We start from the raw sequence: 26615 nt of genomic DNA on the forward strand, positions 1-26615 counted from the left end.
GTAGAAGAAATATCAAGAGGTAATGGATATGAGATTCACTCTGCACATTCAGAGCTGTTAGGACACTTCCTGTGCTGTAGCAACCTGATGTCCTATAACTTTAAATTACAAAATTATCTCATAATCAAATCTGCAGATTGCCATGAAATTTGCTGAGCACATTCATGTTCACAAGGAAATGAAACATTTTGATCCTAACAGTCCTATGGTCTTTAATCAGTGGTGGAAGATGTACATGTACTCATATCTTTTAGTAAGTAGAAGTACAGATACCACAGTGAAGAAATACTCTGTTACAAGTAATCCTGCATTTAAAATCTTGATCAAGTTACAAGTACAAATGTATTGGCATCAAAATATTCTTAAAGTACTGCAAGTGCTGCATGGGTGGCTTAATCCATAATAATATGTCATACTTTATTAGTTGATTTACACTCTAAGTTGATTAATACTCTAAGTAACTAGTAACTGAAGCTATCAAATAAATGTAGTAAAAAGTACAATATTTGCCTCTGACATGTAGTGAAGTAGAAGTATTAAGTAGCAGAAAATGTAAAATAATAAGTATGTATGTTCTCTATTCTCTCCAACACTTTAGATGGGTTGTAATGTAACATTGCAGTTCTATGCAACACTTATGGGGATTTAGACTATTGGTCTTGTTTTCATCCAGAGACCTTTTATTGCAAAATATTGAAATAAACTAGATGAATATTAAATGGCAATGAATAAAAGAATGCTTTATTGACATGGTCTTGCTTTATGAAGGTTCCTCTCTGTGTAAAACCATGCGGGTCGTGTTTTTTGGGGTTTGTAATATCTGTGTAAACATTCCCTTAGGGCAGCTTTATTCATTAGTCTTTATTGCCAACATATTCAACTTGCATTGTGGAAATTCCTAAATGGAATCAACAAAGCACTCTTAGACAAAAACTTCCAGCTGTCACTGTTAAAACAAGAATTTGTTGGTTGGGTTCAGTGGGGTCAGCTATTGTGAATGGGAGGGTCTTTTGTAAAAGAATAATGCTGCATCACATCATGGGAATAACTGCCACGGTGAGTTATCGGTTAGAGGCAAGACCTTGAAAGTGAATCCACATTTAAAATGTTTTGAAGCTATTCTGATGTCGAATACTGTCAGGGTGTCCTTGGGGAGCACCGAGGGTCCCAGCGTGTCAGTGGGTCCTTGCATGGATGACTGTCTGTCTACGATGTTCTGTAGATTTATGGAGTATGAAGGACATTTTCTCCTAGTGGACAATATGGATTGTCTTATTGAACGCAGCCGCAGGCTTAGACCACCTGTTTTTTATCTACTGGTCAGGATATAATTTGTCATGTAACATGTCTATATACAATACTTATTTGCAGCTGTATCATACAAATAAATAGTTAAAAAATCATACATTGTGATTTCTGGATTATTTTTTTTTTTAGATTATGTCTCTCACAGTGGACATGCACCTACGATGACAATTTCAGACCCCTCCATGATTTCTAAGTGGGAGAACTTGCAAAATAGCAGGGTGTTCAAATACTTATTTTCCTCACTGTACATTCAGCACAATGTACAGCTGAGGCTGATAAAAATGTTGTAATCATATTTTTAATTACAATAATAACTTGATGATGGCATTAGTTCAAAGGTTGATTTTTGTTATGGAATAACAAGTGTTTATTATTTCTACCTGCACATCTGTAAGAAATAGAAGTTTACCACTCAAAAAATTATTTTTGATGTAGTTACTCTCAACAAACTGTGTTTTTACCAATTGGGTCTCTCTTAGATTAAAGGAATAGTTTGCCATTTGGGGAAATGTGCTTATATCTTGTTGAGAGCTAGATGAGAAGATAAATACCACTCGTGGTATAAATCTTCTTAAATAACGCCCGGCAAGAAAGCGAATAAGCATTTTCCAAAAATGTCAAACTGTTCCCTTCAACGCCAAAAGCTCAGTCTTAATCAAGCCATAATGTAACCACGAGGATGCAATAATTCTTCATAAAGTTGCTGTCTGTATTTCAATGCCAGATCCTGGGGTTATTGATGTATAGGCTTGACTTCTTTTTTTGTTTTGTTGTTAAAGTCAAACAACTTTCCATTTGTTCTTTTATCACTTTGGGTGGCAGAATCCCAATTTCTCAGCCATTTATCAATTACTTTGTTTGCTTGCTTTCTGTCATAGCTAGAAGAAAATAGTTTATTGTAGCTATACATATACTAAAGATCAGCCTCACACTAACTGGTTATTTTACAATTTCTATTTTTTCCAGTTAACTAAGCTGATCCACAGTCTTTCCATGTACGAATTCCCCCAGTTGGGAATCACCAATATACCAAATACACCAAATATCCAGCAATCTATAGTATATTAAAGCTGTGATGACAGACCAGAATGCCCGGCAGAAAAAGCTGAGGCTTTCTGGGGTAAAATACATTTAAAAAATCTATGAGTACAGCCCATAAAAAGGGTTTATTAGGAAAACATCACAGGCCTAGTGTCCACTAAAGACACTATATAAAAGGCTTTTTTCCCTTCATTTTTTACACAATACACAAACAACATGTCTTGCCTTGAAGGCTTCCCCAAGTATTCACAAAATGATTTGTGTGATGAAAAGCCTTCAGGTGGATTTGATGAATACACTGTTCCTGACACTTGCCTGCAGGTGTTTCCTTGGTCACCCTAGAATTAATATTTAAATAATATGAGTAATTAAGGATAAATGTGACTCTAACCTGAAAGCTGGGGTGAACTGTATTTCTCATAATATTTCCCAACCGACTGTTGGTCAGTACTCTCTCTTCCACAGATGTGAACAATTTGTATTTTGTTGTGTTATTCGGAAGACTTGTTGCACCTGTGAAATCTAGGATGGACCAGATGGAAAGAGGAGAGACTGACCGCGGGTGACTGTCTGCCGGCTCTGACATGGAAGTAGAAATTGCGGTTCCCCTGTGAAGCATCCTGTGAGTCAGTCCTTGCCTCAGTGAGCTTTTCTCAGGGGTTGCTGTAGGGCTTTGTATCCTCTGTCTTTTCTTGTCTCTTTCTATTTCCTTCATTCTCTTCCTCCCCTTCATCTTGCCTGCTCTGGTGCTGGAGCTGCTTATTGTGTTATGCTAACACAGTCAAATCACCCTCTGTTCTTAACTCCCCCCCTCCTCCCCCCCACAATTTACTGTCCGGCGGTGGAAATCAATAATGCGCATTCTCCGGACCTCAGCCATTTAATTTTGACATTTGATCCAGTCATGGGTTATTTATGTGAAGGAGATATAAATGAATTCTTCCTCTCCTCCCCCTCCCCCCCTCTATTCTGCTCTTTGTCCCCCTCTTTACTCTGGAGGTAATGCCGTCTACTGTGGAAGTGTGCTTATGTAAGCCCCCGTGGTACACCATGTAGTAATGCTAGTCATTGCCTGTCGTCGAGATCCCCATTTCAGTTTGCATGACTAATATCTTGCATGACTAGTCACATGCGTCCCACTCTATATACAAAATAAGGCAATTGGCAATTTAGATGGGGTTATTTATGGTGTCTCTATTTGTTAAGATTAGGTCTCCACCATTTTGCAATCTGGATGACTCGACTAGGGTTACGATGGGGTCAGATTGTGCACGCCTGGGTCTGTGATATGTATTATTACATATAGCAGAGGGACAAGGATAATTATATTAGAGGAAAAAAACAGTCCTCTTCTTCACCTTTTGTTTCTTTATTCCCCACATGACATGATGATATGATATAAGCAAGAACTGTTTGTGTCTTCACCCCAAATTAGATGATGTGGCACTGCATAAACCGGATTATATCACAAACATGTAAATTATATTTTCCACCTGTTTTGTCACATTTAGGTAAGGGGAAGGTTGAGTTTAAAGTGTGACCACGATTGTCCCTGACCCCTTATGCTAAGGAGGTTACATTTTTTGTTCTTCTTGTTTTGTTTGTTTGTTAAGAAGGTTTATGGGAACAAAAACTGACGAGACAGACACACAAAAGCATTTCTTTCCCAAGCTAACTTCTGATCAGCATGTCATTTTTAGCCCTAGGGATGGAAATGTCGTCAGTAGGTCCACCACTTTGGTCCAGACTGAAATGTTGCTAACTATTAGATGGATTGCCAGGATTGTACAGATATTCAGTGGTGAAATGTAAGTACATTTACTCAAGTACTGTATTTCCAATTTCTGCTATTTACTTGTACTACTATTATACATTTCAAAGGCAAATATTGTACTTTTTACTCCACTTATTTGAAACTTTAGTTACTTTTCATATAAAAACCCCTGATATGCTGCTATATGATGCTATGTAGTACTGTGCTACAGTACTAATCTACATAGTGGGATACAAAGTATTGTAAAGTGGCTCAACATTGACCAACTACAACATTAAAATATTCTTGTGATGCCACTGATGTCATTGCAGTATACAAATAAATCTAGGAGTATATTACGAGTAATATACACATTTTTATTAAAGTAATACTTGATGAACAGGTACCTCCGTGATTTAAAACATTAATATTAAGATTATATTGTGCACACCAAAACTTCTCTGCAGAAGGGTATTAGAAACTCAGACCTGTCTGTTGATTTTTACACAGGTAAAAAATCATTAGGTTTTTGTTAAGTAAGTCCGTTCATGCAGATTATGTTTATGCACTTGTTCCAAGCTGACTTGGGTAGTTTTTCTGTATCTGGTTATGAAAAGAGGACTACATGTGCATGCTGTAACTGATTTATCAGAATGTGTTTGGCTAAAGCAGGTGGTGTGTCAGTCTGCTGCTGTTAGACATGGTAGCTGCAGCCTTCCTGGGTGGGTTTTCTTGTCTGTCAGTCAGAAGACATGCAGTGTCTATGCTTGTATTATATTTCTACAGAAGCAGAGGCCTAATACTTTATGTTAAGTCCCATATAATGTAATCCCACCTTAATTATCTCATGATTTCAAGATAACACATGGTGGTTATAACAGTATTACTGTATGTGTAGTCTTATTTTCTTTGTAGATTTGCTCATGCTTTAAAATCTTTGGGTTAATTTTGTAGGTGGCTCCACGGTGGGGCTAGAGGCACTATACCCCCACCAGTTTAACAGATATTTGACACACTCTGTTTGTTTGTTTATTTGTTGGTTGGTTTGTTTGTCTGTCAAGCAAGATTACGAAAAAACTACTGGCCCGATTATCATGGAACTTGGTGGAAGGGTGTAGCACGGCCCAATGAAAAACCCAATATCCGAATAACGGGCCACAGATGCATTAATTACTTTTCACTTTCGTTAACATTGCAGGATACAGTAGGGCATTTGTGCTGCATTCATGTGGTGAAATGATTTCCCGACTGGGATAATTCACACTGCATTAAAACTCCATGTGCTCTCCGAGTGTCCTTCTGGTTTTTCATATATTCATAACCAGTTCCATAGCCATACTAATAAATCATGGCAACCTGTCAAAGCAAGAAAAAATCTCAGGCACCACCAATGGATAATTTTATATTATAATTTCATGGTTTATGTTTACTTATGGTTTATAAGTATTGCATTATTCCTGTTGGGGTAAAACATTCTTTCACACAGTGTGTAGACCTGGGACACAAAATCTCTATTAAAACCCTGGTTAATACAAATAAAAACAAGACATATCATGGTTCCGTACAGAAGAATGAATGCCTTTTTATTGTCACTATACTATACTATATGTAGAATGAGATTAAAAGCAACTCCTTTTCCAGTGCCAACATGTACGTTAAATAAATATGACAACATGTCTAATAGTAGATTCTCACTATACTGAAGAGATGATGCATTGTAACCATACTGCAAATGACAATGAAAGATGAAAGACGACCTCAATTTTCTCCAAACTGTCCAGTTCAGCTTTATTGAAGGGCTTCACTGTCTTTTCAAGGGTCTGATCACAGCTACTCTTGATAACAAATACAAAGTTAACATTTTGATTGTATCCACTTCACGGAGACAGTCACAGTGCTTTCTTTTTCTTTTTGAAGATGTTGTACTGCCCATGGTTCGTCTCAGTGCATTAATAGTTCCATTCCGACTCGTCACCGGCTTGGCAGATGGTTTTGTTGAATGAATACTTCACAATGGAAAGGAGAGCCCTTTTACTTTAGCAAACCTTTTCTTTTGCCATCTCTGTTTTCTTTTTCATTCTGTGCAGTACTGGAAATGGTCAAAAGCATTTTATTTTATACTTTTCAAACCAGCTTAGAACAATTGGGTACCAAGAGCTGGAAATTGAATTCTCAACTTTACTAAAATGAGGGTGGAGGAATCCTGTTGAGCTGCAAACTTGATTTTTCATGTACAAACACACACACACACACACACACACACACACACACACACACACACACACACACACACACACACACACACACACACACACACACACACACACACACACACACACACACACACGCACACGCAAGTAGAGAACGACCCTGTGTGTGTACGGGATTCCCTAACAGCAGTTGGACAACACTCTCTGTCACCCCTGGTGTGAGCAGGAAAAACCTACTGCAGGCTTCCCATCTGTTAAACTCCAGAGTTATGGCAGAGATCCATCACACACGCACACACACACACACACACACACACACACACACACACACACACACACACACACACACACACACACCATTCATAAAGTCGGTCAGATTCAGACCCTAATCCACTGGGAGCAGAGTGTGAGGGAGAGTAGCAGCAGTGTTAGAGAAGCTCCTCCTGAAGTATTTTAGCATACTGTGCCATTTAGTGACATTAGTCACTCAGCAGTGCATGTCAGTGTATGAACAGTTTCCTGACCGTTCAAATACAAACCTTAATATAGCTTGTAGTCACAGCATGAAAATCTACTCTCTGAATCATACCTGTGACATGTTCAGATCATAATGTCTGCTTGGATTTTTTTTTAAAGTTCTTAATAAAAAGATGAAATTGCCAACCAAAAAATAGCAGACAAGTCTGCAAGGCCAGCATCTTTGGAATTTTCCTTTTTTTTCAACATGAATATAAGTTGTTCGTGACCATTACGTCATCGGTTTCAGAACCTGCAAAGTAGTGAGAATACCTTTTTTTTCTTGTACGCATAGATATCTTTAACCATTAAAATACATTTTGACGGTCTAATTTGCACTTGAAAGATTTGTTGTTGCAGGGGAGCACAAGTAAATCACAACGTTTAATACAATGGATTGTTACCTGAGGCATTTTCCATTGATTCCACACAACCCTCAGAAAGATGACTATCCTTGATATGTATTTGTCTTTCACTGACTTTGCCTTGAATTACATAGTCTTGCAGCTGCAGTGATGTTGCCAGGATACCAGGACACGCTGCACAAAAGGGCTGGGAGAATGCATAAAGCCACAAATTGGCATCTTTATTTTTCTGTTTGTCATGGATCAAACAAATGAGATAAAATCTGTTATTTTCTATTGCTTTATTATGCTATTTGCTTGCTGTGTTATTTGTCTCTGAATTTAGAAAATAAGAGGATGCCCAGAATCCAGTTAGCTGTAGCAGTTCTTTAAGTCAGCCACAGTAACTCAGTCAGAAGCATTCAGCACCACGGTCAGCTCCCCTCCCATGTACACAGTAAAGTCCTGTTGAGTTGTTGTTCACGCACTAAACCAAAACAGCACAGTGGTTATCCAAAGACTATAAAGATCCTTTACAATATGCTTGTTTTTATTATCTTGAGGGCTGATGTGAAAAGCCAATAAAATGCATTTGCTTTAATATAGCAACATAATTACAGGTCCTAATTCTAACACGTTGGAACAGAGATTTACAGTAGTTTTCCACAAATTTTTTAAGATGGTTTCTGTGTTCAGGCAGGCCCCAAGACTATAAAAACTAGAAATTTGTGAAAAGTATGTGCAGACATTTGCGACCCACTAGTCTTTATCAACGACATTTCATTTCCAGGATTGTTCAGGTGCCGCCGGAAATTACCCCAGATGTCCCTCATTTCGGCCGGATGTCTCTCACCTTCCACTTTCTTTGTGTTGGCATTCTAAACTTGGGTAATTTATGAGGACTATGGTTAACTGCTCCTCAGATCTCTGCAGGGTAAATCCAGACAGCTAGCTCGACTATCTGTCCAATCTAAATTTTGTTCTGTCTAATTCTGTTGTCATGACTAAAACAACTTTTGTTTATGTTCCACCAAAACAAGTTCCTTCCTGAGGCTATTTTGCAGAGGCACTGTTGCTCCGTCCTACGCTTATTGCCGCCCAAGACGATTGTGATTGGTGTAAAGTAATGCCAATAAACCAGGAATGCCTGGAATGCTGTGTGGACTAGCCAGACCCTCTTCCACAGCGCTGTGGAGGAAGGTCTGGCAATGCAAGACTAGTGATCCACTCACTCGAGATGAACTGACTCAATCTTTTCACTACATTTTCTTGTACACAACCTCAAACTGGGAGACAAACATCCTTGTGCTTTTTGCTCCTCATCCTTACGTGCTATACCAAAGTTAATATTTTCAACGAGAGATGTACATATGATGCAAATTCCAAGAACTGCAATTAGGAAGCGAGGCATCTGTCTAACAATCCGTGGAGGGCTATAGCTTTTTACAGATTTGTTGCACAGTAAGGGACCACTTTCTGCTTCATAGCAACAAAGCTTAAAAGAAAAGCAAAAGTGTTTTTGCCTATATTGAATATATGCTGGAGAATTTCATTAACAATGCTTTGTGATAAAGTATTGGCAGACTGATGAGTGTATTGACTGGAATCAAATCAGTTTCTCGAAACGTCAACAGCATTTTCTAAAAGTGTGTAAATAAAATGAATCTTTATTGATCTGTGTGGGCAAATCAGACCTTTGCGGCCGTAAATATAATACAATACAGAAAAAAAGAGTGGGAGTTCATCCTTGACCTTGGTAAATGTCTGTGCAACAAAATAATCACAGCTCAAAGGTCCTTCATCGGTGATTGGAACTGGCTGGAGGAGGTCAGTTTGTCGCACTTGAACAAAAATATCATCGTCAGTAAACAAGTTTGATGTTTGCTTTAGAGTTTCAACCCACAGAGAAGCTGGCATGTCCTGCCCTTTGTGAATCAGAGTTGAATTACCTTTATTTGTGATTAACAACGTACAAAATAATGTTTTAGAACAATACCCAGAAACCTCATGACCTTTTCCATATTTCAACAACATCTTGTCTAAACATTCTGGTGCCTTTGGGGCTGAAGAACTGGATCCAAGAATCTCCACTAACAGATGGCGAAATTGCAAATATCTAAAAAATTAAGACCAAGGGATTTTGAATTACTTTTAAAAACTCATAATTATCAGTAGTTTTTAATTTTTTTTATTTACCTTAATTTACTGTAACTGGGCAACTCATTAAGAACACATTCTCATTTACAATGGTGGCCTGGTAATATGCTTTTCTCTGGCAAGGTTTCTTTTAATTGGATTCAGGATTGGGAGTTTAAGCTTCCATTCATATTATTAGAGATGGCAGCTTGTCTCGTAGAGTCACAGACTGAATTTTAGACCTGTTTTTTTTTTTTTTTTTTTAAACTTGTATTCCTCAAGGATGAATGTGGGCTGATCCTCCTTTTGAACAGAATTTTTATTTTTTGGATTCCCAGCATGCTCGAACGATGGTTTAGTGATGGCTCCCAGCCTTTCTCACATCGACAAAAGCAAAATCAACTTCCTACGCTGCTTCCAACAGTGTCTCACACATAATAACTCATTTTCAAGCAGGTCTACCTGAGGCAACCAGAAACCTCAAAATCAGCAAAACTTGAGCTGTGTGCAGCTTCACTCTCTCCCGCGGTTTCTACTGCATCCCCCCAAGGAGACTCAACTTCACTCCCTTAATGTCTCACAACACTGATTTTCACTTCTCCTTAGAGGACGATGAAAAAAACTTCTAAATAACTTTAAACAAATTAAATTTCTCAAGTGATGCTACTGACTGAAATGATGCAATATTTGATCAAAGAGACAAAGTTCAGGTTTACCAAACCATCAGCTTAAAGGAATAGCGCAACATTTTGGGAGTCAGGCTAGCCGTTTCCCCCTGCTTTGCAGTCTTTATGCTAAGCTAAGCTAACTGTGTCCTGGCTCTAGCTTCATACTTATACAGATATGATATTTCTGACACAGAGGAATGTCTCTGTCATTCAGCTTACCCTTAGTAATATAAATGGGCTGTACAAAAATAAGACGTCAGTCAGTATAATGCAATCTAGCGCCACAAACTGCAGCTTCCAAAATGACCATGCCCTTAAATCAACACCTTTCTGAACAGTTTCAACAAAAACTTAACACTATAATGTTCATGAAGGTAGGATTTATTTCAGGACTGTTGTATCAAACTGAATTAGTTTTAGCTAGATGTACCTTTTCCCCATTGTTCTCTGTTTTGTCCCCCATCTGGAAGTGACCAAAACTATTTTAATGTACACACAAGTCTTGTTTTAAATAGACTTAAAAGAAAATGTGAAGGTATCTTTTTAAGTGCTGCTGGTTGTGGAATCACTGATCTAGAGGAGTTTTCTTGGGACACAGCGTCTAGTGGCCATTAGAGGAACTGCAGCTGAAGACACAACTTTTTGTTTTTCTTTGACACTGTGTGTCTTTGACATTGTTGCTGCTATTTATATTCATGTTCTTGTTGAAACACTGACCATGATGCTGCTGTGGTCCAAGTACAAGTTTAGAGAACTGTGTCCTCGAAAGCTTTTTGGGTGTAGTTCCCAAGTTTAACAATTAATCACACTGACCAATACAGCTAGCAATCAGGACAGTCCCCTTTTTATTTATTATGGTGGAGGTTTCCTAACACTCTGCTATTATAGTAAAACATGACCCGCACAGTGTAAATACACTCAAAACAAACTTTTTTTCCTCATCATAAACATTTTCTTCCCCCAAAACCGTTTTTACCAATTATTTAGTGAAAATATTTCCAGTATACACTTGCATATTCCATGCATAGCTAGATTTGGCATCCTAGGATGCCCATATTTTGATGCCATACTTGGCAGGCTTGTTAGGCATGTACTATCAGAAGGGACAGCGCCCCCTGAATGGAACAAGGTGTTCATCTACAGTGACATGGGGACCAGGATTGTACAAGACAGGTACAATTTTGACCCATTTATCCCATACATCTCTGATCTCAGCTAGTTTGTCTCTTTCACGTCGACCAGCTCTGGTGTTGTGGAACACCCAAGCTTTCGTATGAATTGACTCCAAAGACATTGTTGTTAGAAATATTGGCCTTCCACTCTCGTCATTCCACAGACTGGCAGTTGCTTCTCCCTTTGACTTACACACTCTAGCTAATATTCAAGCTATTCAATTTAATTCAATTCAATTTAATTTATAGTATCAAATCATAACAAGAGTTATCTCGAGACACTTTACAGATAGAGTAGGTCTAGACCACACTCTATAAATTCCAAAACCCCAACAATTACAGTAATTCCCTCAAGAGCAAGCATTATCAGTGGCTGTTGCGACAGTGGCGAGGAAAAACTCTCTTTTAGGAAGAAACCTCGGCAGGCCCAGACTCTTGGTAGGCGGTGTCTGACGGGGCCGGTTGCTGATGTGATGAACAGTGGCAATAATAGTCACATTAGAGATAATGGAACAGTGACCTCGAGGTAGTCATGGAAGTTCATGTCCTAGCGGGGCACATTGTGTCGTACTGAGTAGTGCAGTCTCCAATACCGGATCCTGACTACTCTGTGCGTATGAACATCACAGCAGGGTGTTGCAGGATGTAACGTGGCGCTGCAGAGCACGGCTGGATGCTGCGGACGCAGCAGGACTAGGATTTCAATGTATGCATGCAAGTCAATCTGATCCAGTGGCTTCCATTTCTCTTGAAATACACACCTCCCCTGCAAGTTGGTCATTTCCACTATGATCATATATATTGGTTGGGATATGAAGAGATGAAATGGTGATTGAATATCATCAACTAGTGTGGCAGAAAATCTTGTGGGGCTTGGAATCATTTTGATCTCAGTCTGCCTTGGCTTCAGTGTGGTGATGTTGAACATTTTATGTTACCATCTTTAGCTGTACATGTTGAGGATGATTGCTGCCCTTTGTTTTCAGCTAATGTATACTACACCAGACTAGTCCCCTGAATCCTCTTCATCATTGGAAAATTCACAATCCGGATCGTCAATAGCATTGTTCTCGGTCTCTGAGAGATCCTCTGACTCTGAAACCTCTTCCTCTACATCACTATTACCATCAAAAATCTGTGCTAAAACTTCTTCAGTTGCAAACCTTTTGGAGCTCATTTTGTAGTGTGCGTGTCAAAGAGATGACATTACAACCGAGAAGAGGACAAGCGCGAGAAAGCTCCTCCTCCTTTACACACACACACACACGGTTCTAAATGGGTGTTGAAAGTCTCTTGGTCAAAATGACCCGCAACATCATCTTTGTATACAAACTCTAACAGACATTCCACTACACATCAGTGTGTCCAGATTTTATGAACAAGTTCATGACCCTAAATGAGGAAATGTCATACAATTTCATGAAGAAAAAGATAGGTTAACCAGTATTTTGGTCAACACAAAAACGTAAATGGCTCAAATTGACCCTTAACATAATACGAGGGTTAATTAGGCAGTTAGTGCATTTTAAATGGCGCTTTAAAAAAGGCTTTATGAAAAGTGATTTGAGCACGAAGAGGACAGTGAGATTTAAGAGCAATTATCTTCGCATGCATAAAGAGCTATCTGTAATAATGTGTCACACTGTAACTAAACCTCTCTTGTCAGTATTCAGTCACTGTGTATTATCGCATCAGCAGCTCTGGAAGTTTTGCTGTTAAATGAGCTTTTCCGACACTCGCTGCGCGGACTGGCTGACTGACTGACGCCCCTCCTGCCTGCCCCGGTCGGGTAAAAGGCGCATGTGTGTTATTGCTGTGATGTGAGTTGAGCCGCATCCAGACGCACTGGCAGCCGCTGGCTGATGCTCTTCCCCCCCCCTCCCTCATCTTGGTGGTGTTGTGCGCAAAATCTCCAGCGCCGGACGGACGGACGCAGTTTGACGGCACAAACGAGCGGCACTGCGGGGGGATATCCAAGAAAAAGACTTCCAAAGACGACATGGATATTTAATTTTTTTTTTTTTTTTAATCTTATTCGTTTTTACCCTGGGATGTTGCTTTTGCCCCCGGGGTGTTAATTAAACCTGCTCGATGTCTCTCATCAGTTTATAACCGAAACAAAATGAGGATTTCTTCTGGCGACTGGTTTCTGTTGATATTCTCTGGCTTTTGGGGACTGACAATGGGTGCTTTCCCGAGCAGTGTTCAGATCGGTGAGTGTGTGAGCCTTAATGTTAATTTCAACCACAAAATGAATCATGAAGTGAATGAATGTGTGGACGTCCTGTCTGCTGCCTCTTCCCTGCCATTTAACACCTCAGCACTACTCAAAGTGGAAATTGTTGATTTCCTTCCGCAGTCTTTTTAATTTGTATTCTCTGAAACACCACATGCAGACAGTGTTCTTTCCTCTGTTGGTGCTATGTATACACACACACACACACACACACACACACACACACACACACACACACACCACCTAATGCGCTTTGTATCTGCAGGCTAGAGTATCCCTGTGCACTCCGGCACTGCAGCAGATCAGAGCAGCAAAGTGTGCGTGTGTGTATTCCCCATGCAGGCTGCCTGTGCATTGACTGCTGTTAACACTCTCGCAGACCCCCAGTCCTGGTGCTGCAATAAACCTCAGCCACGGTCCCATAGCCCTTACAGCTCCTCTGTTCCTCTTTTCCCAGTTGCACACTTTTATTTTTAAACATCTGCATGTTTCAATTAACATCTTGACAGTCGTGGGATGAAATCAAATGTGGTGCATTCATGGTTTTCATTTCGCTAGCAGGCAGATTGACTTTGTTGATTTAAAGGCAGGGGATGAGAAGAAGGGCAAACTGTGACCTCCAGTTGTTGATCATCACAACCCTCCCAAAAAAATCAATTATCAGAAAAGCAGTCATTCACGCTTTTTTTCTGTACAAATTGAACTGTTACTTGATCCTGATGATGGTGTTAAAACCTTATCGCCTGAATTAAATATAAACATTTTCGTGGCTTTACCCTCCACTGCACCCCTGCTTGTAGCACATGAGTCGAGGCACATCAGCACCAGTCAGTTTGATGAAAAATGACAAGCTGTTCAAATGATTCCCCTTGTCCTTTTATATTAACGTGATACCCGAATCCCAGGCCACTCCAGGGGAGGTCAGAGGTCAGGTCAGAGGTCAGGGTCTGTAACAGAACAGCACTCCCGAAACTGAGGACACTTGAGCTGTGTGGGGTTTAAACCTGTGGAACTGCTGTGCCATCATGCTGAACAATCAAGAAATATTTGCTGCTGATTTAAGCATAACTACTGCTGCCGTGTGTGAATCTTTGCTTATATAGTATTTTTTTACAATTTCAGACACATTTTCCCAATGTTTTTCAAATCATAACCACTTCTCATTACATCTCGTTTGGCTAAATGCATTGCTGCCAATGATGAGAAACGTTGATTTAATACCAGTGTCGTCATAGATCCCCTCTCAACCCTGTAAACGAACTCTGGGAGTGAGACAATCCACTATGTGCCAGTGTTTCCTCTCCCACCAGACTTCAATTAACACTTTGTATAATTTGAGCAGCCATCACAGAGCTTCATTACTTCTCAGAGAGGGCAAACATATCTCCAATCAGCACTCGTCAGCTTCAAATAATTGTCACTGAAAAATCAACACTTATTAGCAGTGTGAAATTTGCGGTGTACACATGCCTGCAGAACAGAAACAAGTGCACAAATACAGTCATAGCAAACATGCTTCGCGACTGCCACAAATACATTCTGACACCAGTGATACTCGTGAAAACAGATCCTGAGAATTTATTATACATCCCACTTATTATTCATTCATTTGCTGTAGTGTCTGCCTTTCATAGAGGGCGGGGGAGACATCCTTGACAGTAAGTCAGTCAATCAATCAATCAATCGCATCCAAAAAAGAACTAAGAACTCTTAGAATAATAAAAAAAATAAGTGTGTGTGTGTGTGTGTGTGTGTGTGTGTGTGTGTGTGTGTGTGTGTGTGTGTGTGTGTGTGTAACCACGTAGACTCCACTTACACCTGGTATTAAGTGGTGATCTGGATATCTTATCTGCATAAGGAAAAACACACGTTAATGCAGATGTAAATGCACGCAGAATACATTGCAAGACCACATATGGACGTGAGCTCCATTGAGAACGGACCTCACCCAGATGTAAATTCAATTCAATTCAATTCAATTTTATTTATAGTATCAAATCATAACAAAAGTTATCTCGAGACACTTTACAGACAGAGTAGGTCTAGACCACACTCTATAAATTCCAAAACCCCAACAATTACAGTAATTCCCTCAAGAGCAAGCATTAGCAGTGGCTATTGCGACAGTGGCAAGAAAAAACTCCCTTTTAGGAAGAAACCTCGGCAGACCCAGACTCTTGGTAGGCGGTGTCTGACGGGCCGGTTGGGGGCGTGATGAACAGTGGTGATAACAGTCACATTAGAAGTCACAGTGACTTCGAAGGTTATCGTGGAAGTTCATGTCATAGCAGGGCACATCGTGTCATACTGAGTAGTGCAGTCTCCTATACCGGATCCTGACTACTCTGTGCATAGGAACATCACAGCAGGGCGTTGCGGGATGTAACGGGGCGCTGCAGAGCACGGGTGGGTGCGGCGGGTGCAGCAGGACGCAGCAGGACGCAGCAGGAAGCGGCCGGGAAATGCCGAGAATCGCAGAGCATAGCTCTGCGAAGAAGAAACATAGGACTCCGGGAGTAAACTCCCCAGAGCTAGATTAGTAACAAGCAAGCATTTCTTGGACAGGATGCATACAAAAGTAACAAGTAGAGATGAGAGAGCAGCTCAGTATATCTTAGGGAGGAACAGCCTCCCCGGCAGTCTAGAATTGTAATAGCATAACTTAAGAGAGGCAGGTTAAAGAGAGGAGCCTGGTCGGGCTAGAACTCTCCCCCCAACCGGATCGGGCTGTACTGGCCTGCCTCCTCTACTCTCGCTAGATTATTAATTATACAGTATATAAACTGATGACTACGAGGAGACGCAGGTGGGCCGGGTTAGGTGGACGCTGCAACTCCTCACTCCTTAACTATAAGCTTTATCAAAGAGGAGGGTTTTCAGTTTACTCTTAAATGTGGTGACGGTGTCTGCTCCTCGAACCCAGACTGGGAGCTGGTTCCACAATACTGGAGCCTGATAGCTGAAGGCCCTGGCCCCAGTCTACTTCCAGAGACTCTAGGAACCATAAGTAGCCCCAAGATTCTGGGAGCGCAGTGCTCTAGTGGGACAATAAGGTACTATGAGCTCTTCTAAGTATGATGGTGCTTGACCATTTAGAGCTTTGTAAGTCAGGAGGAGGATTTTAAATTCGATCCTATATTTCACTGGAAGCCAATGCAGAGAAGCTAATACAGGAGAAATATGATCTCTTCTCTTAGTTCTCGTCAGAAAGCGTGCTGCAGCATTCTGGATCAGTTGGAGAGTCTTAAGGGACTTGAAAGCTGAAATGAAATGAAAGCTTCTCTTCTTACTATCTTAAGCTGCTAGTCAAAAAGCTCCACACAACCCCTTGATAGTATCCTACATTGCTTTCCTTGACCTAGGGCCAGTCCACACATACACTTTTCTATGCGTTTTTTTGCCTTTCGTCCACAAGCAAACAGATATTTTACCACTCCTTCCAGGGTAAAGATTTTCAAAAACTCTGTTTTCAGTGTTGACATAGACAGGGAAACAGAGTTTTGGGCTTGTAACGAAGTGTGCTCCATTATCTCCTATGTGAGGCGTCATAAATAAGCGACATTTCGTGCAATGGTGGACGTGGACAAAATTGTGCTGGTTGATATGGCCAAAATCTTCTATCCCGTTATAGGTAATTTCATATCTCGATAAGGATATATATCACGGTATTGCATGTTTTCTGCTAATTCAATAAATAAATACTCTATAATAAATAACCGCATGGTAAATCCTATTTTTGTATACTCCTGTGTGAATTAAACACTTGTCAAAGGAAAAGTACTGAGTATTTTCTCATTTTATTAAGACATTTTATGCAAAGTAAACATAACGTGCAAGGATCAGAATGTAAAGCGTTGTCCAAACGACATAAATATTGCCGTAGCGCAGTTTGGCATCTGGTTTGTTGACATTGCATCAAACAATATAGAAAAATCTATAAAATAGACATTTTTATGTTGTTTTGACAACGTATATTGTCATATCTTCCAGCCCTAGTGCTGGTTCTAACTGCAAACAGGACTTTTTACATTTTTACACATAAATGTACAGTTACTCTTCCACTATACTGAGGAACAGAGGCATCACAATTCGCTGCGGAGTGATCGGTGCGCCATTGCAGCCAGGTAGCCACACGTTTTTTTTTTCAGGCTTCCAATTGGCCGACATGGCTTTAGGGTTAGGTGTTATATCGCTGCCTGTTGGTAATTTGCATATGAAGATCTGATCACTAATAATTGCAGGTTTATATTCAAAGGCCTGTGATCGGATGTCATCACCCACATACCAGATGGAAATAGGCTAAAAAAAACAACAGCCTCTTTGGAGCCACAAGAGTGTTGTTGTTGGCAACCCATATGGCATTCATAGACTTCAAAGTCTTGGGCCCCTACAGTGTGTACTTCTGTACTGAATCTTATTTGGTGTAACCTCTAGCAGAAAGGAAAGTTGTAGCTAAATAAGCGGGATTTAGGTCAAAGCTTGATTATTCTCCTTTTTTACTCAGGAATTTTCAAATTTGAAATATGTAAAGGGCATTCTTACTGAACAGTTGCCAAGATGATCAAAATGATCTCACCATATTTCTTTTATTGTAAACACCCCCGTGAGCATTTGTGTGAGTCAGTGGTACATGAAACCATCACAGTGGAAATTATAGCTGCTCCAGTGCTTTTTCTAACCATGCAAAAAGAATGGAAAGGATTTACATGAGTGGGCATCATAAAGTAAAATATTCTAAATCTTACTTTTTTAAAGAGGTCAGCCATATAAAGAACATGCTGGCATTTTGCTTTAAATGACATTTATTCTGTCTCATTCCAAGAAATATAGCCTTAAGTTAGATTTTCAAATGTGAAGCAACCTTCTTCAAACCTAAAACACCACTGACATTTGCGCAACCATGAACAGCACAGTCAAGATCTACATAGGCTGAAGAAGGCTGCAATGTAAAAAAGAAAAAAGAAACCAAGAGCAATGTCTTATCTCTGATGACAAACTGATTCTTGACACTGGAGCTGCTCATGTGTAAAAAAAACTTGATCCAGAAGGGTATACATGGAATATTATATCACTTTTTCTGCTTGCATTGATTTGAAATAAAGGTGATTTACATGCTAATCACACTGTATACTACATTGTCACAAAGCCCAGTGGTGCTTCAAGAGTTGTGCGTTGCTATACTGTAGGATTAACGCTGTGTTGTCAGCAATAGTGATTTACCAGTCCAATATCGGACTTTTATTACATTTCATATATAATGTCCAGTCAGCTGTGTCCACCTTTAATATGATAGAGGTTCCTCTCCTACCACAGCTATCAAAACAGTGTGTGAAACCCTAATAAAGGTAAAAGCTTTTAAAACCCCATATTGAGGTTGTCCTCACAAGAAAAACGGCAGACGTTTGTTCAAATGCCTGAATACGACTTATGTTAACCTGATCCTTTCCTAACTTTAACCAGATAGTTATTTTTTTAACCATAAAGATCCCCTGACATTTCCTCGAGTGCCAACAGCAGGTCAAAGATTTCACCTATCCATTACAATTTCTTGACGTCTACTGGGTCGATTGGCACAACATTTGGTAAAGACATTCATCATCCCCAGAGGATGTATCCTACTGACTTAACCTGACTGTTCCTATAGTGCCACCAGCAGGTTGACTGTCTTCGTTCAATATGGAACAATGACAAACTTGGGCAAGTCCAATTGTACGTCTCCAAACAGGACCTTTGATGTGGCTCCAGGTGGCCCTCAGCAGGGGAGGAATAGTATAATTTCACTGTGATCTTTAGTTTGGGATCCTTCCTCACAGAATATGTATTCAAATCACATTGTTTCATTCTCTAAAACTGAAATCTTCTAGTGTACAGTGAAGATGGGTCAATGCTAACTCAACAACAACTTCTTTGGCCACCCTATTTTGTATTCAGTGAAAATCATTTTGTGTGTGGAGTTTTCTGCCTTCATTTCACTTGATTCATGTTTCTGTGCTCATCAGAAATAGTTGAACTGTCTGTTTTAAGATTAAACATATGGGTGAGATAGAGTGGATTCTTTTCTGGTGTGCTTCCTCATCAGACTTGTGTTTCTCCCCCGTCTGTTCAGGCGGTCTGTTCATCAGAAACACTGATCAGGAGTACACTGCCTTTCGTTTGGCAATCTTCCTGCACAACACCAGCCCAAACGCCTCGGAGGCCCCGTTCAACCTGGTGCCTCACGTGGACAACATCGAGACGGCCAACAGCTTCGCCGTCACTAACGCCTGTAAGTCAGCCACATTGTTTCCCATTGTGTATGTGCACTGTGGTGTTTTAATCGCAATAAAACAGGAAAATGAGGCTTCCTGTGTGTGAGATAACTGGGGTCTGACCAAGATATATGGACAGTATTGGCTTTTTAAGAATAATTCAGTTTAATTACAATCAGGGTCTTGATTTCACCATAATTCCTATTGGTAATAATAACATTGTACTGAAATCAAAAAAATGTTTCAACATTATTTTGTAGTAAGAAGCTGGAGACGTGATGTGGTTACACCATGTAACTTCCTCTGAAACAGCAAGTTGTCATTTTTACATTTCTGTTACAAGATACAACACATTAATTAGTGAGCTTTAGATATGTTATTAGTTGTATTTTTTAACTTTGGACAGAGCCAGACTTGTTGTTTGTGCGTGCGTGCGATGTGGCAGTACAGCTGCGTCTGTGAGTGTCTGCTGGCTCACATCTGATCTGAGCAAAGCTGCACACACTGAAGGGGACAGCAGCTGTAAGCACACACACAAAAACAATCACACACACTGCCATGGTTACATCTCGAAACACTAGTAGGCAGTGATTTTTTTTTTGGTAATGATCCCGTGTGTATGTGTGTGCAGGGGGTGGGGGTTTCCACAAAGGCCATAAAACACTGCAGCTTGATGTCTTCTACTATCTGTGATGTGATCTGGTGTTAGAAAAATCAATGGCTAAATTAAGCAGAGAATGAAGTGCTGTTATGTTTGTTTGGTAATTGAGAGAGTGTGTGTGTGCGTGTGCGTGTGCGTGTGTGTGTGTGTGTGTGTGTGTGTGTTACATTTTGGTAAATTAGCACCGTTAAAAGTATGCCGAATCAGCAGTTCCTGTTTTTCTATGATTTCTAAACAGATTCATGGACACTATCCTCGGAAGGTGTAAGTCGCACTGAATCAAAAAAATTGTATGTATAATGTTTGTGTGTTCAGATCGTGTGTTCAGTTAGGAGTCAGAGAAGTACAACTGTTGATGAACCTGTCCATTTCAACTCATTTAGTTTATTTTCCTCTGCACCATTGCAGCAAACGAAAAGTCTAGTTTTCTTCTGCAACATTATATTGGCTTTTCTCATGGATCATTGGAAACCTTCAAACCATGTTGACCTACAGTAAGCATTCAGTTCAATTGTTGTTAAAAACAATGTATCTGTAAGGTTTTGCCTATTAATAATGAAAAAGATAAAGATGAAATTACAGGGGATGAATATGTATTGATCTCAGTGGGGAAATGAGTTGTGCCAGAAGCAGATAGAATAATGCAGGGAAAAAATAGAAAAGTGGGTTATGAGCACAATAATAGAATATATGATGAGCAATTAAAACATTTGTAGGGTAATGTACAGTATATATATGCACACATAAATATGCAGTTGCAGTATATTTAAACAGTGGACTGAAAGAGCGTGAATATTAATGTGGCCTTAGTTTAAAAATACCTAAATATACAGTGCGTTTAAATTATTTAAAGGAAACTTATACATAACCATAATGATCTAGATCCAAACTAATACTCAATGCTTGAGTATCTTTTATGGGCTCCTTAAAATATTTGTAATACTAGCTTCTCTCTTATAATAAGATACCTGGGTTGCAGTATGTGAGACATCTTTATTTCAGTAATCCTTTTGCATTTCCCTGTAATTTACTTGCAAGTTTACACCATCCTCGAAACAGGCATTTTGTGTTTACCCGGTCAATACAGACACTGAAATGAGGCAGTGAGACAGAAAACCGGCTGTTACAGGAGCGCTCAATGGCCGGGGCAATGAGAGGAGAGCAGCAGTTGTCCTATAATAGAGGAGTGGGTGGATGGGTGTAAACCGTATAGTTCCAGAAACAGAAGAAACTATGGGATTTTTCACCTCTAGTCTAATGGCTGCACAGTCACAGGAAGCAAGTCTGCAGTGCATTGATTGGCCAAATCAGAGCAGAATTACATGAGCCAATCAATGGCCCTGATAGCTCAGGGCCAGCGGGGAATTTTAGATCGAACCGCATCGCTTGCTTTCACCCCCCATTTTACATTTTCCAGTGCTTTTATTCCTTTTTCCTTTTCGTCCCCTGTTTCGCTCCAATAACATAGGCCCTGAGATAATGGTTATGAATAGGCATTATTACTATGTGATGTTTAAGGGCATAGCATACATTTGGAAAGGGGAGATGAGTGACGGAGCTAATTTGCGAAGAGAGATTAGGCCATTTAGGAGCTTGGCAGCATGCTGCTGTAAGGAAGGCTGATGCATTCTCCATTACACATTGTTTTTATTGGTACACCAACAAGCGATATATGGGCTTCTTTTTTGTACTTCTGGTGTTTCCACACAGTTTCAAAAATAAGTAGATGGAAAAACACTTATTGTTTGCCACAGTGACTTTTTTGATAGTAGCATAGGGGGCCCCAATGTCGTATATGGCTGATGATATTATATATTTTTCTTACTGTCAACAAATCCATGAAAAGACCAAAACCAAAAAAGAGCTGATCCTAACAGCCAAAGCCTGTTACTTTATTGTGTTTTTTTTTAATGATCGTTGCACATCAATGAGTCACACCACCGTTGCACTGGAATCCTTAATGACCATGAACACCAAATGTGTATTAATCCGCTGCTGAAAATAGTCCCCAACAAATGCACCTCATACTCCTGTTTGAGTATGAGTTTAAGTAAACATTTTAAAAATTGCAGAGACCAGCTGCTTTAAAAAAACAACTTTTATTTTTAGAAATGAAACGATATATTTATGATCCGTTTTATTTTTTATTTTTAAGATTTACATTTTCAGTAGGAACAAATGGACTTGGACAGAATAGGAAAGTCTGTTGGTTTTGGTCTTTTCATGGGATTTGTTGACAATAAGAAAAATATACAATATCATCATCAGCCATATCCTTTAGAGTAAGAGTATGCAACGCAATCTTCCTCTTAGAATTGAAAAGTTGAACTGATAGGCAGTAAAATTCCGCTGTGCACCAGAGGCTTATTTATTGATGACAGATTTAATGAGATACATATAGCATAGTTAATAATGCATGTGCTTATTTACTACCTGTGTCTGTTTAAATGTACTTCTGGTGAGAAGGAGAATTGGTCTCTGACGCTCCATTTGGTTTTCATTTCATGTTCATTCATTCATGTTGTCTGCACACGTCTCACACAATGATCAGATTTTGTGACAATGGGAAAAGCTGCATCTTACCACCACATTTGGCATTTTTAAAGAGGCCATCAGGTCAAAACAGTGACACATTTGTTACTGACTGGCCTGGAGGAGTAGGGAGTGAAATCTTTATTGTTGCCTTATGTCACCTACAAATACTGCATGATGCTAGCCTGGAAATCCAGACCCAAATCCGAAAGATTAAGGGTCTGGCATTGAGTAATGAAAATGGCCCCACTCGAGGGCATGCATTTGAAAATCTCACTGCACACAATTGGATAACGCTACAACTAATCACAACAATACACTGGGTGACATATCCAAAGCCCCATACGCTTAGTTACCAGCGGAGCTAACTGGTAGGTTAAACTGTCGTCATCTGTTTAGCTTGCCTCTGGCCCACCTATATCAGATACACCGATGTGATTGGTGCAGCTCGGCTATAAGGGCATAGTTAATGAGCATCATTACTCAATACCAGAGTGACTCGCTGAGCAAATTCAAATTGTGCTCTTGCAAGAACTCTGGATTTCCAGGGTAACATGATGCATCACTTAGATCAATATTTTACAGAAACTGAAATTATTTCTAGAATGCTCAAAATGAGGCATGCAAACACACTGGGTGAAGATTTCACTTTGTCTGTGCTTTTTTTTTGCTATTAAACAGAAAATCCCTCATCTCTCACATGTTCATGTACGGAAGGGCCGTCAGTAAAATGCCAAAACAGCAGCCTGCCTGGTTTATTATGAAACACTTAGGGAGCGTGTTGATCATTTCATGGATCTCTGCCTTGCTGTCAAGGTGCCATTGCTGGTAATGAGCTGAAGTTCAGGACAGTCAGAGTCGGAGTGGCTGTTAGAGTCTGTGAGTCCTTGAACTTCTCAACCATTTGTCTCTTTAGATGTGAGGACATCAGAGATGGCAAAAGTACTCACTTCCAGTACTTAAGTAGAAGTACAGATACTTGTGTTAAAAAATACTCTGGTAAAAGTAGAAGTACTGATTTAACTTCTTTACTTAAGTAAAAGTAACAAAGTACAGGCTTTGAAATGTACTTAAAGTATAAAAGTAAAAGTAGCCTTGCGAATGACAACCACTTTTTATGCAAAGCTACCTGGACCACACACGTTACTAGATTGCAAGATGAGAAACTTCAGTTGACATAAAAACCAGGCTCTTTATATGCCATTGTCTATATTTTAAATGGATGTCTGCCAAACATCACATATATGATTATTGTGACAGAGACTGGGACTCCAGCTTAATAAGATTCTGACTGAGTAGCAAGATATGGATCCAGTTTCTCTTTTTTAATCGTCCCCTTAACATTTAAAGGAATCTACATGTATGTGTGTGTGCTCAAATATAGAAAGAAAATAAAGGATACAATATGAATTACTAAACATAGATTAATTAAGAAGTTCCCCATACTTTTAGAGTTAAGCAGCACATTGGCCAGGAGTCATACTTGATGCCGTCCATACTACTATGTGCTAACGTTACCACCATCAAGCTGCAATTATTTGCCGCAAATGAATGCAGAATGCGGCCAAATTATTCGAGTCGTCTTGTAGTGGTGCGTTACATGCATACAACGTAGTATATTCCCATCCAATTAGATTGAATTCGGTATTGATGACGCGAAAAATAACGGTAACGCCAGTGAAATTATTTGAAACTTGTTAGTGAGGACTAGATTAGGACTGTATTTAAAGCTGATTCCCCCCCCCCTGTAAAACACGGACAGAGACAACTTCTCTCTTTTGATGCTTTACAAGCAACGTGCAACCTAGCTAACAGGTGAAGAACACTGAACACAAACAGCAAAATCACTAGCTAACCTACTTTAACTGTGCAAGAACTATAGACCAATAATACAACAGGCTTAAATGAAGTGACAACATAAGTTATATGACTTACAGTTCTCAAGGACGCACGATCTCAACTGATTATCCTCCGGACAGCAGTCTCTCTTTCTTTTTTCTCACTTTTTTCTGTGCGGCGCACGCGCCAGCTCGCGGTGTGAGGAGTTTTAAATGTAAGGAGTAGAAAGTACCGATATTCGTGTTAAAATGTAAGGAGTAAAAGTAAAAAGTCGCCACAAAAAAAAAATAGTAAAGTAGAAATATCCGAAAAATCGACTTAAGTACAGTAACGAAGTATTTGTACTTCGTTACTTCCCATCTCTTGAGGACATGTCCCCTGGGAGTTCAGACTGAAAGTCAGTGAGAACATCCAGGTGTTTCTGACAGCGGCTTGTGTACAAGAAGCGAGTTCTCAACATCACCAGTGAAATATCTTTGAAAACAAGGAAGAAAATCGATGCACTCTTACCGCGGTACTTGTGTAATACTTAAGAACTTGGGATATCCCATCTATTTTTAGTAAAATGCAGCTGACACACGTGAGAAAATTACCTCTCTGAGGAGATATCACCTCAACAATACTTTGCAGGATCATTCTCTATGATCAGATTCTCCACACTGAAGTGGAATGAAAGTAAGGAGCATGTACGAGAAGGAAATAATTGAAAGGAGAAGTCTTCTTTCTTGGTGATGGGTTGAGACTGCAGTGAAATTCTCTGATTTTACTTAAGAAGACAGTCAGAGAGAGACAGACTCCGGTATTTTCTTCCACTTTTTTCATCTAATGAAGAACACTGAGCTGAACTGCAACATCCAGTATTGGATGTATATTAACTTAACTAAGCTATAAGCTAACATCACTGTTCAGCACACTTTTAAATCACATACGGAAACATAAATGAGACATCTTTGTGTTATTCTTGCTGTGCCAATATTATAAGTTTTAAAGGAATACACCACTTTTTAACACCATAACAACATTGTGATAAAAATCCCAGTATCATGACTGATTATTGTCTCTTGAGGTCCAAAACTTCCCCTGGCTTTGAAGTTACATGATTCTAACAGTGAGAAAATGAGAAAGTGTGGCAGTTGCATGATTGACATGGTTTACTATTTAACATGATGCAAAAATAGCAGCTTTCCAGTTTCGAAGCCCGTTCTTGACCCATATCTAAATGTTAAAGCAACACTAGAGAACTTTTCCCTCTTCGGTCCCCCTACAAGTTGGAAGCAGAATTGTCCCATTATGTCTCATTCAAACTACAGATCCGCTACCCGATCTGGCAAACTTGCATAATGTAATATAATGGACAATTCCACTTCCAACCTGTAGGGGGACCGAAGCAGGAAAAGTTCTCTAGTGTTGCTTTAATTAACATAAATATAACATTGTAACAAAATAACTTGAGGTTTGCTAACTGGCTTCTTTGGGGACTTTCTCCTGTACAATATCTGACCATCTCCTTTCAGCGAATGGAGCTGGCTCAGTCGTCAACATCTGAGCTGGCACTGTTCGTGGGTGGTCTTTTGTGTCGGATGTGGATGGTCTCCTTGATCTTTCTCTGGCCTAAACTCTGTGAAAATAACATTGTATTCATTGCTGAGATTTGGAAATGAGATCGCTAAAAAAAGATCCAACAGGGCGACAAACATGAGCAGTACGGCGATCAGACACGACGTAAACAAACCTATTTGGAAGAGAAAACAAAAGCGAACAGTAAAATGATTACCTAAACTGTTTGTTGTAAACAGTCATCGCGGTTTACAGAGCAATGTATTTGGTGGGTTGTCTGCACTCCGCTTTCTTGTGCAATGAGGGATTATTAGCGATATTTCAGGTGTGCTCACTTCAAATAAAGTAGTTAAGATAATCTGTCTGATTGTTCGTGTTTGTTGTCTATTATTAG

At 39.7% G+C, this 26615-nt stretch overlaps 1 protein-coding gene across 5 annotated transcripts in view; it reads left to right on the top strand.

The window, feature by feature from the left end:
* Window positions 1–13270: 13270 nt before the first annotated feature.
* gria4b (glutamate receptor, ionotropic, AMPA 4b) overlaps window positions 13271–26615 on the top strand; it is a 123830-nt gene continuing 110485 nt past the window's right edge. For all 5 annotated transcript variants that reach the window (XM_028594487.1, XM_028594488.1, XM_028594483.1 and 2 more), the window contains exons 1-2: window positions 13271–13361; window positions 19491–19649. In XM_028594487.1, coding sequence (XP_028450288.1) covers window positions 13271–13361; window positions 19491–19649 — 250 coding nt within the window. The remainder of the gene's footprint in view (window positions 13362–19490; window positions 19650–26615) is intronic.

The sequence above is a fragment of the Perca flavescens genome, chromosome 13 (genome assembly GCF_004354835.1).
Source record: "Perca flavescens isolate YP-PL-M2 chromosome 13, PFLA_1.0, whole genome shotgun sequence".
NCBI classification, from domain to species: Eukaryota; Metazoa; Chordata; class Actinopteri; order Perciformes; family Percidae; genus Perca; species Perca flavescens.